General features: G+C 45.1%; 2 protein-coding genes across 3 annotated transcripts; both read left to right on the top strand.

Moving 5' to 3' along the window:
• The first annotated feature begins 215 nt into the window (after nucleotides 1-215).
• On the top strand, nucleotides 216-3,417 carry LOC121744981. Its single transcript, XM_042138706.1, has 4 exons — nucleotides 216-304; nucleotides 1,085-1,948; nucleotides 2,026-2,145; nucleotides 2,241-3,417. Exons 2-4 carry the CDS (start codon nucleotides 1,124-1,126, stop codon nucleotides 3,159-3,161), a joined length of 1,866 nt encoding a protein of 621 aa, XP_041994640.1. The 5' UTR covers nucleotides 216-304; nucleotides 1,085-1,123; the 3' UTR covers nucleotides 3,162-3,417.
• Nucleotides 3,418-9,742: 6,325 nt separating this feature from the next.
• LOC121745510 (mitochondrial substrate carrier family protein ucpB-like) lies at nucleotides 9,743-11,608 on the top strand. Of its 2 annotated transcripts, none has more exons than XM_042139451.1 (9): nucleotides 9,743-9,902; nucleotides 9,977-10,075; nucleotides 10,148-10,209; nucleotides 10,285-10,521; nucleotides 10,596-10,763; nucleotides 10,857-10,906; nucleotides 10,980-11,112; nucleotides 11,196-11,233; nucleotides 11,306-11,608. In XM_042139451.1, the coding sequence occupies exons 1-9, from the start codon at nucleotides 9,860-9,862 to the stop codon at nucleotides 11,400-11,402; spliced, it is 927 nt and encodes a 308-aa protein (XP_041995385.1). In that variant the 5' UTR covers nucleotides 9,743-9,859; the 3' UTR covers nucleotides 11,403-11,608. The 2 variants fall into 2 exon arrangements, with proteins under 2 accessions (XP_041995385.1, XP_041995386.1); XM_042139452.1 differs by having other exon boundaries at nucleotides 10,285-10,455.
• Nucleotides 11,609-16,723: the final 5,115 nt, after the last annotated feature.

A 16,723-nucleotide genomic window follows, 5' to 3' on the forward strand; every position in this document is an offset into this window, starting at 1 on the left:
TTTGTTTCTTTTCTTAGACTTTCCTACTCATGTTATCAAACATGCCCTTAAGTAAATATTGTTATTTGTAATGCCCTCTTAGAAAAAGCGAACCACTTTTATTTCCATTTGAAGAAATTGTTTACTTTGCATTCGGGCCTTTCAGGTGCAATCTAGTTGGCCGAGCCCACACAAAACAGCCCGAATTCTATTATAAGTCGTAAAATTTTGTACTGATTTAACTCTCTCTCTCTCTCTCTCTCTCTCTCTCTCTCTGCCCTCATTCGAGACACCGATTCGGCGGCAAAATCCTCAAACTTTCACGGTAGGTTCTTATATTCATCGTTAATTTTGGTGAATTATCCTTTTTCTTGAGTATTTGAGCTACTTAGGATTGGAGTGTGTACAATTGATTAAAAATATTAAGTACAAACCAGGTAATATATTTGTCTGGATTGCGGCTATTTTTCATGATATTTAGTTTGATGATTTTGGCTATTCGATGTTGATATTGTTGATTGAGAAACCAACTCCGTAATTAAAAGTACCTACGTTGTCTCCTTTATTTTTGTCTAGAGGTGATCAAGCGATTGAAAAATATTTTGATGATTTAGGGTTTAGCTGTAATGCGTTCATATTTCTAGAAAAGGTTGATGCAGTTCGTTGTTTCCGTTGATTTTGAACTGGATAGAGTGTGAGGTTTGTACTGGGTGGATGTGACTCCGCAGACATATATATGAATTTTGGTTGAATCCATATTTTGAAGTTGGATGTAAAACTAATGCAAGGGAAGTGGATATCTGTTGATCTGGAGGAGATATAACTCTTGAACGATTGTGAAACTCATGCCTTCCTAGGTTATTTGAAAATCGAGATATCTACGTTGCTAGTTTTTGTTTATAGTAATGCTGCCGCTCTGGAAAACTGGAAACACAATCTCATTGAAATTTATACCTCAAATTTGCTTTGAGTATTGTAATGCAGTGTTTAGTCGCATAATGAGAATGTTTTGCACTGGTTGAATATTCTTTTAGTATGCAGTACGATTCTTTTTTTCGTCTTCAATCGACAAAAAACAATTATATACATACTATTTCTTTTGCAGTTTCGCATTTGACGTGGAGGTGTGTTAGCCTGTACAAACATGGTGAGGAAAAGTAAGAGAAGAGCTGATGCAGCCACTAAACCTACTAAAGAAGATGATGTTACTAGCAAGAGACCTCTGAAAAGACTGAGAAAAGCTATTATTGATTCTGAAACTACTCCAGAAGAGGTAGTATCAAACAAGAAAATAGTTGAAGATGAAAAAAGCGATGCTGCAAAAGAACCTGTTCCAACTCCTAAAGTGAGGAAACCTTGTACATGGCTTAAGCTTGACAGGCTTAACCCTGAATTTGGAAGCAAATCTCTTGAGAGTTCTAAACAAGGCAAAGAAGCCAAGCCTGCTGCTACAGTAAAATCCCCGGGAAACAATAAGAGTAAGAGAATTGACAAATTTGAAGAAAAACGTAATTCCCATCCGGTTACTGATGAAGAGAAAAATTTACGTCACCATAGGAAGGAAGCAGAGCCTTCCGCAGAAGTCGAAACCTCAGGAGACAATAAGAGGAAGGGAGATGAAAAAAATGAAAGAAGAAAAGGTCATTCCCATTCGTTTACTAATGAAAAGCTAAATTCACGTTGCCATGACAGAGAAAAAGACCTTATCAAAGAAATTGATGATGAAGCTGAGAAAGAACTAGGTGGATTGATTTTTATGTGCAACTCCAAAACCAAACCAGATTGTTTCAGATACCAAATAATGGGTGTGCCAGCACACAGGAAAGAGGTCGTTATGAGCATCAAGCCTGGTATTAAGTTTTTCCTTTATGATTATGATCTCAAGCTCATGTATGGGGTCTTTGAAGCATCATCTGCTGGTGGAATGAAACTTGAGCCAGAAGCTTTTAATGGGGCTTTCCCAGCTCAGGTCGGCCGTGCTCTTATAGATTTACCTTTTTCCACCCTCATTGTGTTATCTGATTTATTGTGTTTTTTCTTCTGCAGGTCCGTTTCATTGTTCACAAAGCATGCCTTCCACTACCTGAGAGTGTGTTCAAGAAAGCAATCAGAGACAGCTATGATGAAAAGAAACGCAAGTTCCAAACAGAGTTGACAGTAAAGCAAGTACGATTAATAGATTGTTATCCCGAATGTATTACTGAGATTCATTATTTTCAAAAAGACTTTGGAACACTAACTTCTTCCGTCTTTCTCTGCAGGTGAAAAATCTGATAGGCGCGTTCAATCCCGCCCCCTTGCTGCATCCAAATGGAAAATCCATGGTCCAAGAGCCACCTTTTTACTCAAATTCACCAGCAACTTCATTTAATGAGGATTACCAGAGGCAAAGACATTTGATTAAGTGTAGCAACTCTGATATACAAGGAAAGTCTACCCCTTTGCATCATGAGAAAGAATTATCCGGCAACCATGTAATTCATAGCCCAGTTCCAGTACGAGATCCGCTTTTTCTTTCTGAACAAGAATACAGAAGTAACGGGCTTCGACAAGGCAGGCATCACCTGCCAGCAGCCGCAGCCGATGATATCAGCAATTTGCCAGGGACTAAAAAGCTTGATCTTGAACTAAATCATCTACTTAGGAACTCTGGTTCCACGAGTATAGTAGATTCAGCTGTGCAGCAAAGAGAAGTCAATCAACCTGATTCTCTCTACCTTAGTGAAAAGGAGTACCGCATACATGGCCTCCGGGTACCCCAGCCCCCTGTAATGCCAAATGCAGCATCTCCCATGATGACAGAGCCTCGCAATAATTCATGTGACCCGTATGATGAGGCCACCACCTCATTGGTAAAGCGATATCTGTCTATGCCGATGGCAACAGCAGTTCCAGCAGAACCATATCCCCCGGTTGGTAGGGAGCGTTATTTCGGTGATCTAAACCACACTAACCAAATGCTAAGCCATCCACCCAGGACATTCCATGATGGGCATAGAGCTTTACCCCATAATTTTCAAGAACAATCAGTATTCAACCAAAGGTCATATTCACTGAATGCTTCTTGCAAACCATCAGAGTACAGTCGGGGAGTCAGTCTCCACCATGAAGCTGATCTAATGTCTGCACCAGTCTCCCACCGCTATTCCTTTGCAGGACCTTCTCTATCACAGCGCAGATAAAATTACTTTGCTCTCTTGGATACTTGTTATGCTTTCACAAGTCTTTTGCTGCAAGTATCAATGTCTTCTGGAATTCATCGGCGAAGCATGGATGATCTGCTGCAACTTTGTTGCACGTTATTAGCTATCTTTCCTTCATTGACAGTCAAATCCTGTGTTGTTTAAGCATATATATTGACATATTCTGATCACTTGATATTGTGCATAAACATATATGCATGCCATGGTGTTGAGGTCACCAGTTTTCACCTCACTAGTTATTTTTTGCATGTACAGATATATTGTTCTAGTTTTAGAATTAGACAATGATTAGGGCATCCACTATAGGGGCGTCGCGCCGGCCTCCCCCATGCCGCAGTCGCCCCGCCTAAGAGTGTCCACTATGGGGTGCCCGCGGCTATAGCCGCGGGTTGGGGCGGAGGGCGGGCGGGCTATAGTGGCGAGGTTGTCCGCCCCGGGGGCGGACCCGGCGGACATGGAGAGGGTGGGCGGACGGGCGATCGCCGGGTGCGGGGTGAGGACGCGGCGGGGGGGACATAGCCGCGCCTATAGGCGCGACGACTATAGTGAGGACATCCGCCGCGGCGCATGCTGTGGCGATTTAAAAAAATTTTTTCCTCTATAAATACCACTCCCCACCACCTATTTTTCACCATTTTCACAAAATCCATCCACTCACTATTTACACAACCACTCTCTAAAAAATGCACCGACTCTCAGGAATCGGGATATGGCAGCAATCCATCAAACCCCTCGGCCTATCCTTCGCAGCCATCGGGTTTTGGCGGATATGCTTCTCAGCCGTCGAGCTTTGACGGATATGCGCCTCCGTCCCAGCATTGGAGTTGGAATCAATCTCCCCCACTGTGGGCATCGAGTCCACCCCTTCCTCCATCTCAGTCGTGGAGGTCTTCTCCAACTCCGCCACCTTTACAGCGGAATCTGAGTCGTTCCGCATTTGGAGATTACAGACCCAACCTAAACGCGCTTCACCAGCCGCGTCCGGGTTCCCCTTTCCAAGCCAGCCATTCTCCGTTCACCGAAGCAGATCAAGACGCATTTGATACTATGATGGGTCTGCTCAGTTCTGGCATCCCAGATACGCCGGCAGCACGGGTGGAAACGCCTGTTTCGACCGGAGGAGGTAGCGGCAGTCGGGGCGGAGGCGGTAGGGGCGGAGGCTGCAGTCGTGGCAACCGGCCACGTCGGTGGGCGCACGGGCAGTGGGGCCGGCATTCCGAGTGGCGAGGGCAGTGGCACTGGCGGTAGCGGTGGCTCTGGTTCTTGGTCCAACTGGGGCAAGCCATACACCAAACACGAGAGCATTGCCGTGGTGGGCACAGATCAAGCCGAGGGGAGCTTTTGGAGGCGCGTCATGTTTGCATACGAGGAGTTCAAACCCGACGGCGCCGAGAGGCGCGACCCAGAACAGCTCCGGAAAAAGTGGGGTAGGATTCTCCATGCGACCAAGCGGTTCGCGTCCATATACGAGAACAACCTTCGCCACACTGAGAGTGGCCGCAGCGCAGCAGATGTTAAGAACCTGTCTGAGGGCCAATACCACACGGAGGGCTGGCCGAAGTTCACCTTGTGGGAAGAGTATCTTGTCCTCGCGGATTGTCCGAAATTCAGGTCGATCGTGGCACACGAGGTGGGAACAGCTCCTGGGCCAAAGCGCACAAGGCACAACCTTGCCGGCGACTACAGCAGTGGAAGCGGCTCGCAAGAGTTCGAGCAGTCCGACGAACAAGTCGAAGAGCCAGCCGATACTCACACTAGGCGACGACGGTCCATGGGACAACAGGCCTCTATCCGCAGCGCCAGAGGGGGTAGAAGTGCCTCCCGCCTATCGGCCGGCGCGTCCGGATCGCGCATCCACCAGCCCGCCCCCATCCCACAGCCCACGGTGCAACCCCACGAGGTATTGGCCAATACCATAGACGTGCAGTTGATGCAACAACTGCAAGACGTATGCATGTCATACGCAGGGGAAACTGACCCGTACATCAGGAACGTCTACAAGAGGCTCATCACTCGGATTGAGAGTCGACTGGGGTTGGTTGATAATGCGCCTGGGGATACCGCGGCCGGTAGCAGCGAGAGAGGAGGAGGAGAAGAAGAAGAGGAAGACGAGGAAGCCGACTCCGACACCGAGTAGACGGTGGCGGAGTTTAGTAGTTGTGTTTTATTTTAATTATTCGTTGTATAATTTTACCGGTTTGCAATACAACGAATATTCGGCCCTAATTAGCCCCGCCCCAGTTTTTTTCCATAGCCCCAATTTTGTTGTCCACAGCCCTAAAATTCTATTTCCGCCACTATAGTGGACAACTCCAATAGCCCCAAAATTTTATAATCAATTTTCATTTTTAAATATTTTTTAGTTTCAATCAAGTGTAATTTAAATAATCGCAGTGTAAATAACTAGAATACGAGGTAATTAGGCCGAATATTCGTTGTATTGCAAACCGGTAAAATTATACAACGAATAATGAAAATAAAATACAACTACAAAACTCCGGCACCGTCTACTCGGTGTCGGTCTACTTGGTGTCGGAGTCGGCTTCCTCGTCTTCCTCTTCTTCTTCTTCTCCTCCTCCTCCTCTCTCGCTGCTGCCGGCCGCGGTATCCCCAGGCGCATTATCAACCAACCCCAGTCGACTCTCAAGCCGATTGATGAGCCTCTTGTAGACGTTCCTGACGTACGGGTCAGTTTCCCCTGCGTATGACCTGCATACGTCTTGCAGTTGTTGCATCAACGTTACTCTATGCTATTGGCCAATACCTCGTGGGGTTGCACCGTGGGCTGTGGGACTGGGGCGGACTGGGGGATGCGCGATCCGGACGCAGCCGCCGTTTGGCGGGAAGCACTTCTACCTCCTCTGGCTCTGCGGATAGAGGCATGTTGTCCCATGGGCCGTCGTCGTCTAATGTGAGTCGCGGCTGGCTCTTCGACTTGCTCGTCAGACTGCTCGAGCTCGTGCGAGCCGCTCCCACTGCTGTATTCCCCGGCAAGGTTGTGCCATGTGCGCTTCGGGCCACCGGCTGTTTCCACCTCGTTCGCCACGATCGACCTGAATTTCGGACAATCCGCGAGGACAAGATACTCCTCCCACAAGGTGAACTTCGGCTGGCCCGTCTTGCTGTATTGGCCCTCCGACAGGGTCTTCACATCTTCTGCGCTTCTGCCACTCTCGGCGTGGCGAAGGTTGTTCTCGTATATGGACGCGAACAGCTTGGTAGCCCGCAGTATCCTACCGAACTTTTTTTGGATCTGTTCTGGGTCGCGCTTCTCGGCGCCGTCGGGCTTCAATTCCTCGTATGCCATCATGACGCGCCTCCAAAAGCTCCCCGACTCCTGATCGGTACCCACCACGGGGTCCGAAGTGATAGCATCCCACGCCTTCGCCACGGCAATGCTCTCGTCTTTGCTGTATGGCTTGCCGCGGCTGGACCCCTCGGGCTGATCACCGCTACCGCCGGCGCCACTGCCCTCGCTACTCGCAATGCCGGGGGAGCTGCCCGAGTGTCCACCGACGTTGCCGGTGCCACGATTGCCGCCTCCGCCCCTAGGGCCTCTGCCCCTACCGCCACCAGATCCCCGGCTGCCGCTACCTCCTCGGGTCGGAACGGGTGTTTCCACCCGTGCTATCGGCGTATCTGGGATGCCGGTACTGAGCAGACCCAGCATAGTATCAAATGCGTCTTGATCTGCTTCGGTGATCGGAGATTGGCTGGCTTGAAAAGGGGAACCCGGCCGCGCCAGGTGAAGCGCGTCTAGGTTGGGTCGGTAATCTCTAAAAGCGGAACGACTCAGATTCCGATGTAAAGCGGGCGGCGTTGGTGAGGATCTCCACGACTGAGATGGAGCAAGGGGTGGACTCGATGCCCACGGTGGTGGAGATTGATTCCAACTCCAAGACTGTGACGGAACCTCATATCCGCCAAATCCCGACGGCTGAGAAGCATATCCGCCAAAACTCGATGCCGGCGAATGATGGGCCGACGGCTGAGATGGATTGCTGTCATATCCCGATTCCTCAATGTCGGGTGATTCGTCGTCTCCTCGGTGCATTTTGTAGAGAGTGTTTTTGTAGAAAGTGGGTATATGGATGTTGTGAAAATGAGAGTGGGGGGGGGAGGGAGAGTGGTATTTATAGATATGAAAAACGAAAAAAAAAAAATTTAAACAATGCGGCTATAGCCGCGGCGGATTTCCGCCACTATAATAGCCGCGGCTATAGCCGCGCCTATACACTACACGCCGCGTCCTCGCCCCACTCGCGGCGAAGCCTCGTCCGCCGCCCTCCCCCCACCCGCTGCGTCCACCCTCGCGGCGGACACCCCCTCCACTATAATCGCCGCGCCTACCGCCCCGCTCGCGGCTATAGCCGCGTCCACCTTATAGTGGACGCTCTTATAGTGGGGTGTCCACTATAAGGCAGACATCCCAATAGCCCCGCCCCAGTTTTTTTGTCCATAGCCCTAAAATTTTGTTTCCCCCACTATGGTGGACACTTCCAATAGCCCCCAAATTTTATAATCAATTTTCATTTTAGTTTCACTCGAGTATAATTAAAATCATCGCAATGTAAATAATTAGAAAACGAGGTAATTGGACCCGAATAATGAATGGAATGGGGTGTATTTATAGGTGAATTAAATTGAATAAAAAAAATCGGTGGCTATAGCCGCGCCGGACACCGCGTCACTATAGGAGCCCCGCCGCGTCTGCCCCGGAGTCGCCCCGTGCCCGTCCGCCGCCTACCGCGCCCACACTCCTCGTCCGCCCCGGGGGCGGATGTCACCTCCACTATAACCGCCCTGAGATCGCCCCGGCGGGAGCTATAGCCGCGCCTCAACCATAGTGGATGCTCTAACTATAGTGCGGGTAGCGTCCGCCCCGAGGCGGACACAATATTTGGGGCGGAAGGCCCTCCGGCGAGAAGAGTGCGAGGACGCGCCGAGGGAGATGTGCCGCGCCGATAGGCGCGCCAGCCTATAGCGCGGCGGTAGGGGGCGGACAAAGGTTGATTTGAGGGAGGAGAGATGGCGGAGGAGGCAGCGGCGTGGAGATTGTGTGATGGAGGAGGAGCGACGGCGGGTGGTGGTGGAACGGCGAAGAGGTGGCACGGAAAAGAAGTAGGAGAATCCGACAGGTGGTGGTTGTAGCGGAGCGTTGAAGAGGAAATGGAGGCGGTGTTGCTGTCGCCGGAATTTGTGAGGGAGAAGAGAATTAGGGATTTGAGTGGAGATTTGGGGAGGAGAAATGGGAGAGGAGAAAGGGAAATAATTTTGGTTACCCAAACTATATATTAATTGGAATAAATACTCATCTATATGAAATTAATAATTTTCGATACAATCTATATCAAATTAAGCAATTATATAATTTATGTATACCCTATCACCTAGGGGGCCAGCGTGAAGAGGTATGGGCACGTAGGGGAGGGGGCGCAGAGTGAAGAACATGTGTGATTTTCTATAGATTAAATGTTCGTTGTATAATTTTACCGTTTCTAATACAACGAATATTCGTTCACAATTACCTCGTTTTCTAATTATTTACATTCTGATAATTTTAATTATAATTAATTTAAAATAAATGAAAATAAAATAAAATGAAAAGTGGCTAAAAATTTTGGGGCTATTTGAAGTGTCCACCTTATAGCTGCGCACATTTTTTTTTTGGGCACGGATAAATAAACTGGGACTGTGGACAAAAAAGGGGCGGAGCTATTGGAAGTGTAGGCGTTTCTTGACTGAAATAAATTCATATCTATTTTTGTCTGACGTATGTCTGTGTCTAAACTAAATTTATGTTTATTTATACATTGCATATTTGCATAAACAGTTAAACACGGGTTATTTGGAATTCAAATTGAAAGCAAATGTAAAAGCACTGAGCTGGAGCAAATAATTGAAATGAATATGTTTGAATTTAATAGGCGTCACATCGGCTAATCTAAAAATATCTTCTTCTTTTTTTTACAAATAATTGCATCCTATTATAAGTTCCTCGCGATCTGTACCAATGGTGTCGCTATTCAAATACTCCCTCCGTCCCGGATTACTTGCACTTATTTTCTTTCTGGGCGTCCCAAGTTATTTGCACTCTTTCCATTTTTAGTAAAAATTATCACCTACAGCCGCAATTGTTGACTTTGCTATACACTCATTCCTTAATTTCCGTACCGAAAAGGAAATGTGCAAGTAGTCCGGGACAGAGGGAGTATTTATTATTGCAACATGGTGGTTGGAATAAGCTTTTATTTTACGTTAGTCACAACTCAGAAGTGTCGTAACCGAGTCAGCATGATTGATTTTAAAAGTATGTGTGATTTGCGACGAGCACAGTTTCATTTAATTATTGGATTATTACAATGATTCCTTTCCCAACATTATTGATCCCAAGAATCATGTCAATAAAGAAACACACTAGTTATTTGTTAGTACTACATAAACAAACCATCTGAGGGGCGCTTTTGGAATATTGCGTTGCGTATGCAAGTTGAATTGCATACTCTAAAATCTCATACCAGTATTCCATAATTATGGGATGGACCTACATATAACTGCATAATTAAATGCATTTAATAATTGAAAACGTTTTCCATAATAAAGATTGCTGCAACTGCCATTCTTCACCAACTTGTGGTAGCTGTGTGTGAGAGGGAGAGGGAGAGAGAGAGTTGCCGATGGCAAACGCTCTCAAATTGCCGGTGGCTGACACCTCCTCTGGTAACTAAACCTCAGTTGATCAAGCATATAGTTTTTCTCTGCTTCATCTTAACTATTCTTGTTTGTATGATCAGACAAAGCAACATGGGTAGCCTCTCCATCCCATGCCTTTTATCACTTCGGCACCAGTGGAGCTGCTGTAGCTGCTGCTTCCAGCGTCACTCATCCTTTAGGTAGGAGAACAACATTTTTCAGCTATGATAATTGGAAGTACTTATGTGATTTTGGCTTATGATGGAGAGTAGATCTTCTAAAGGTTAGGCTGCAAATGCAAATGGTTGGGCAAAGAGGACCGTTGATCGGCATGGTGTGTATCTCCTTTTTCTTGGTTAGCTAACATATTGTTGGAGTGTTAGATGATGATCCATGTTGTTGTTTGTAGAGACAACTTGGTATAAACGTGGTGAAAACAGAAGGACTAAGAGCCTTGTACATGGGATTGACGCCTGGGCTAGTGAGATCAGTTTTTTATGGAGGTCTCCGTCTAGGCTTATACGAACCATCGCTGCGTCTGTCTGAGATGGCTCTGGGATCCCCCAATATCTTGACCAAGGTATTGGTTGGAGCCTTCTCTGGTGCTCTTGCAACAGCAGTCACCAATCCTGTGGAAGTGTTGAAGGTAGTGAGTGTAGTTACTATGATGGATGGATCCATCTTCAACTCAATCCTGTGTTTTGTTTTGGGTAATGTTAGGTGCGGATGCAGATGGGGAGATTGACGACTAAAGGGCCGTTGCAGGAGCTGCGTAAGATGGCTGCAGATGAGGGCTTGACCGGCTTCTGGAAAGGGGCCGGCCCTGAAATGACCCGAGCTGCTGTCTTCACCTCCTCACAGCTTGCTACATATGATGAAACCAAGAGGGTGCACTCCAGTTTCAGCCTGCCCTATTTACTAATTTCATTCTCATGCTTTGATGCTCTCTAACATTCTTCCACCCCTCCCTATATATCGCAGCTCGTGATGAGATGGACTTCGCTCCACGATGGATTTTATCTGCATCTCATGTAATTCGCCTTGCCTAACTTATGCAACCTTGAAATGTTCTGTTTATAGTTGTTAAGATGTCCCTTTGCACAGTGCAAGCACCGTGGCTGGAGCTGCCAGCACTATTGCAACTGCACCCATCGATGTGGTCAAGACGAGACTTATGCTTCAACGACAGTCCAAACTTGTTGGAAACTATAAAAATGGACTTGATTGTGCTTACCAGGTTCTTACCTCTTCTTTTTATTAATTGCTTCATTGTAGTACTAGCTAGTATTTATGGATGATCATTTTTGTCTGGCGTTTCAGCTTCTAATGAAAGAAGGTCCTCGAGGTTTCTACAAGGGGTGAGTTACATTTACATTTATATATACCGAAATTAAATCTTTAACAAATTTTGAGGTTGTTATTTGAACTAGGGCGTTTGCGTTGTTCACGAGAGTTGGCCCCCAAACAACAATCACCTTCATCCTGTGCGAGCAGCTACGAGAACTCGTCGGACTCAAGGCACTATAAACCACGCCTGAATTTCCTGCTAGTTGTGTTGAACAACTGAAGATCAATCTCTCTCAGATGCAGCATCGCCTCGCCTCGCCTCGCCTCCATGGTTTTGTCATCATATACTGATACTCTATAATAAATCTTCATATGACTTTTAAACGTGTTGTTACATGTATTTTCTATCCACATTCTTCTTTAATAATCCCATACATAAATTTAAATTGCAGTCTCAAAACTAAACTAAATTATTCGCAATGTTATTCTAAAGTTTAAATCACGTTTAATAACTAGCAAACTGCCATTCAATTTAGATCGTTATAAATCAGCCTAGTTAGATCAACGGAATGTAAGAGCATGTTTGGTCTTCCATCACCAACTTCTCATTTCGTCACAAAATCTTGGATTTCTCACGACCTTTGAATAGCAGAAATAAGTTCTTTTTTGTATAGCAGCAGCTTCAGCAATTTTCTTTTTATAATCTTCATTTTATTTTTTTTGTAACTTGGACTTGTTTTTTTTTCAGTTTACAGCCTCAAATTTAAATAAGTTTACAATTGTAACCAATTAAAAACAATTTAGCATTGAAAGTGAGAAAATTTATTTGAGAATGTGAAAAATACGTCGGATTTTGTTTGTGAAAAGTAAAGAATCTTACTCATTTATCTCGACCTCAGTCATACTTTTCGGTGATGTGTTTTTTAAGCTGGCATAGTTGAATTTATTTTCAAAGTTTAAGCTGTATTAAAAATAAATCAAAGTTGGGCTATAAATTGTAAAAAATGCACAAAGTGGATAAAGTCGAAAATCCGGTTATATACAAAAGGGTATTGATAGTTTAACATCACAAAATATTTCAAGTTTATTTTCTCCACAAACTTTAAATTTGACATATAATATCACAAACTTAAATAGTTGTTGAATTTTTCTCACTAGCGATTAAATCCAACTACATTTCATTTGTTATTACATCATACTATAAGAGATGATTATCACTAAAAAAATGATAGTGATATGATTGCAAAGTCTCTACAAGTCATATATGGTTATCCATCTCATTTTTAATGTAGTTGAATTTTGTCGTCGGTGAAAAAAATTCAACAACTATTTATGGTCATGATATTATATGTCAAGTTCAAAGTTCATGAGAAAATAACAAATACTATGACTTATTGGGACAACATCAACAACAAATTTGTAATTACAAAAAAAATATCAAGTCTTTTAAAAAATTCACATTTGTGTTCTAAGAATTAAAAAAAAATCAGTGCTTGAACTATGTTATGACATCCCTAAATTCATACATAACGTTTCTTGTGTGTTTGAAATATTATGCACTCCTATTTCAGAGTTCAGACATCTTGATACGATCATCCTCTACATATTATTAGGGAATATCCTTAAGATATTATTCTATTTAGTTATCTTTTATTTCACCATATCTTTTCCATATCTTTGTTTTCTTGTTCAATAAGTTAGGTATTAGTATTCTAGTATTATAAATAGCAGAGCTTGTTATCATTCTAATCATTCAATGAATTAATGAAAGCAGTATTTCGCCCAACTTGGCTTGAGTATCAAGTATAATTTTCGTTCCTTTTTTTGCTGCTCATCGGAGAACGTCCGAAAATCAGCAATTCGTGAGCTTTCCTTCGAGCACGTCGAAGGTTTGATCACCTTATCTCTCCGAGAAGTTAGCCATCCGGCCTCGTTACGGAGAACGTCCGTAACAACTGGTGCTTTCATCCCGTACTCATGACGTCAACATACCATGGCCCGTCTACGTCGGAACGGCCGACGAGGGAAGCAACGCCGGCGCTGCATATAGGCCCGCCGCGTCGTCCCGACCAATCGGGGAAGGCTTCGGTCGACCCAATCACATTAGGGTTTGATAAATTAAATGCACGCCTCGACAGTATGGATCGACGGGTGGACAAATTGGAGTCGCGTATGAACGCGAACGACCGGCCACCCCCACTTCTGACTCCAGCACCACCGTACGCGCAGCGAACCCACCACAACTATCTGGCCCACAGTCGGCCGCCCTACCCGCCGGACAGGTACAGGGGCGGGAAGATCCACCGAGCAGGTACATGGGAGCCGCCTTATTGGCTACATGATTTCACGGCCAACGATGGAGACCAACATTGCCGCGCAAGACAATCATGGCGAGAACCACCGTCGCTCCTGTTCTCGGATGGACAAGATCCTCCACAAATTCCTAACAGGAGGTATCAGGGGCGCTTTCATGACCAACCCCAACCTCGAATCATTGATAACAATTGGGATCAAGGGGGCTGGCACGATCGTGGAAACAACCGTCAAAGCCAGAGTTCTGAACACTATTCGTGGCGACACCAGCAGCCTCAATACGGCCACGCCGAGCAGCTCCATCAGCCCTCGTGTTGGGACCCACCCGACAGTCTCCGCCAGGGGACCTTCCACGCAGGATATCAGCAATGGCAGCCGACTTACCACCCGCCGGAAGTGCTGTACACGCAGCCTACATACCAGCCACCACGGTGCAACCGATCGTTGGATAACCGCACGGAGCCGTTGCCTACTGTCGCCCCGCCACGATCTGGCTCCACGCACCGGCCTCAACAGTCCAGCAAGTTTATTGATTCAGGGAAGCAACATGGTCTTCCCAATATTTCCAGTCTCAAGGTTCGTTCGCCTTGCCCGGCCCAACCAGCTGCCGTAAGTGATTACAACGAGAAATTGCGTATTTATAGATTGGAGCAAGCCGCCCTTCTCGTCCAGTTGAATTGCGTATTTGAGGAGAATATTGATGACGAAAATCTAGTTGAAGATGTTTCCAACAACCCCGCTCACAACGGGGGCGCTAATCTTGATGTTCCAAACGACGAGTCCCTGGAAAAGATCGTGAACGTCAAAACCGACAATATGCCTCGGCAAGTGCTCGTCGGGGTATATGATGAGAAGATTGGTGATTTTATTGTTCCACCACATCAGGAATTGGAGATGACAGATGTCGTTGATTGGAGGAAATTTACATTTGACGTGGTGTTTGATGATGTCAAAAGTGGTGATCTTCTTAATCCCACACAATGGGAGTTAGAGATAAAGGAGGAGGTAGGAAACGGATCCGCATTTGCTCAACTCCAGCGACCAGGCACATTTGATCCGGGAGGAGATAAATCACCAATGCTTCTTCTTTTAACTCTCTTTTTTGCTTCGTGGTTCCCACCTTGAGGACAAGGTGGATTTCAACCGTGGGGGAGTTGATACGATCATCCTCTACATATTATTAGGGAATATCCTTAAGATATTATTCTATTTAGTTATCTTTTATTTCACCATATCTTTTCCATATCTTTGTTTTCTTGTTCAATAAGTTAGGTAGTAGTATTCTAGTATTATAAATAGCAGAGCTTGTTATCATTCTAATCATTCAATGAATTAATGAAAGCAGTATTTCGCCCAACTTGGCTTGAGTATCAAGTATAATTTTCGTTCCTTTTTTTGCTGCTCATCGGAGAACGTCCGAAAATCAGCAATTCGTGAGCTTTCCTTCGAGCACGTCGAAGGTTTGATCACCTTATCTCTCCGAGAAGTTAGCCATCCGGCCTCGTTACGGAGAACGTCCGTAACACATCTCCAAAACATACTCACATGTATTTTGGTTTGTCACATCATTTTTTTACCATCTAAATATATTGAATTTTGGAAAATATTGGGATTTTTCGAAATTAGTAAATTTGTTACTAAGATATACTCTATATAAGTATTGAACTCGTTGCGAAAACGTGAGATATATTATGTACTTATATTAAAATTTTCCGACAGTAAAACTTGGCCCGTCAACGGGACTCGAGGCAACTTCAATAATATCGTCTGCAAAAGATTGAATCTCTCCAAATTGGCAATGTCGAACTCGTCGTCATCCCCTGGTAAATCTGCGTTAATATTTTTCGAAAATTTGATTGAAAGAGAAGTTGCAATTCCTATTGTTAATTGTTTTATGCAAATGGTTCATAATGTTGGCCCACGTTATTTATCGGCTTGTTTCTGTTGATTATATCGAAGATATAATGATGGTTTTATTTATTTGCTTTGGTCGCTGAGTTAATTTCTGAAGTGTAGATTATATTATATGTGATGTATGTAGGATCAATGAAAGCAAAATGGGGAGTATCCTCATCCGATGTGCTTTATCATTTCGGCACCATTGGCATGTGATGGTTTGGCGAATTTTTGATGGTGATGAATGCAGGAAAATGCAGATCACGACACAGAGATTTACGTGGTTCGATTTACTGAGGTAAATCTACGTCCACGGGAATAAAAGAGGGCAGAGTTGTATTGCTTGATCTGTTTTCTACAGCTTACAATACAGACTTGCTATTTGATATTTTATCTCTAGAGAACTTCTTTAGAACTTAACCCTTTTCTATCTAATCTAAGTTCTATTTATACATTGAACTAAGATCGTGGCTTGCATCACCACTAATGATGGTTGTGGATGTCGTGGAGGTCATGGAGATCCTGCATGGGTCCACTATCTTGCATGAGATCCTGCATGAGTCCACTATCTCTGTACTTGGTCCACTATCCTGCATGAGTTGACTATCTTCCAGTTCGGTCGAATACTGAGACCGAACTGCTGAACTATTGCCGAGCAGCTTTTGCCGATCTGAGAGTAGAGCTTGATTGGTCGGCTTTTACCGAGCTGTAGGCTGGGACCGAACTCTTTGGTAATGCCGAACTGATTGGTCGGCTTTTACCGAGTTGTAGGCTAGGGCCGAACTCTTTGGTAATGCCGAACTGATACTCTTCCTTGGGCTTTGGGTTGATGGGCCGTCACTGCTATTGGGCTTGTTTAGTACGTACTCCATCACTACCCCCCCCCCGAAAAACGAAGTGAATCACTTCGGCGAAGCGAGTCACTTCGGCATTCTTGATAAAGGTACGGGGGAGGCTGACGTCAGGGGACGTGCCTTGCGCGTGACTGCATTAAATGCGACAGTAAAATCCGGCCGTTGAATCCTAAAAAGGTGGGATTCGAAACGGTGCGATGATTTTGAAATCTTCTCCGAATCTGATAAATACGCCCTTTCTTCATCCTTTGAATACTTTTGCTATTGCTTCTTCTGCACTCTGTCTCTTTTGCGTAAAAATTTCCTTCCGCTTTCAAGAATTTCTTCAGAATTTCTTCAGATTTTGCAAAGAGTAAGAACCATGTCTTCTTCTTCTTCTTCTGAGTTAGGTAGCGGTAGGAAAGGGGGCAAGGGGTCTTCTAGCCGGAAAGAGTTCGGGGAGAAGACTGTAGAATACTTTCACAGCGTCTTGAGTAAGGACACCGTGATATCTCTACA

This window comes from Salvia splendens, chromosome 8, assembly GCF_004379255.2.
Source record: "Salvia splendens isolate huo1 chromosome 8, SspV2, whole genome shotgun sequence".
Classification (NCBI taxonomy): Eukaryota; Viridiplantae; Streptophyta; class Magnoliopsida; order Lamiales; family Lamiaceae; genus Salvia; species Salvia splendens.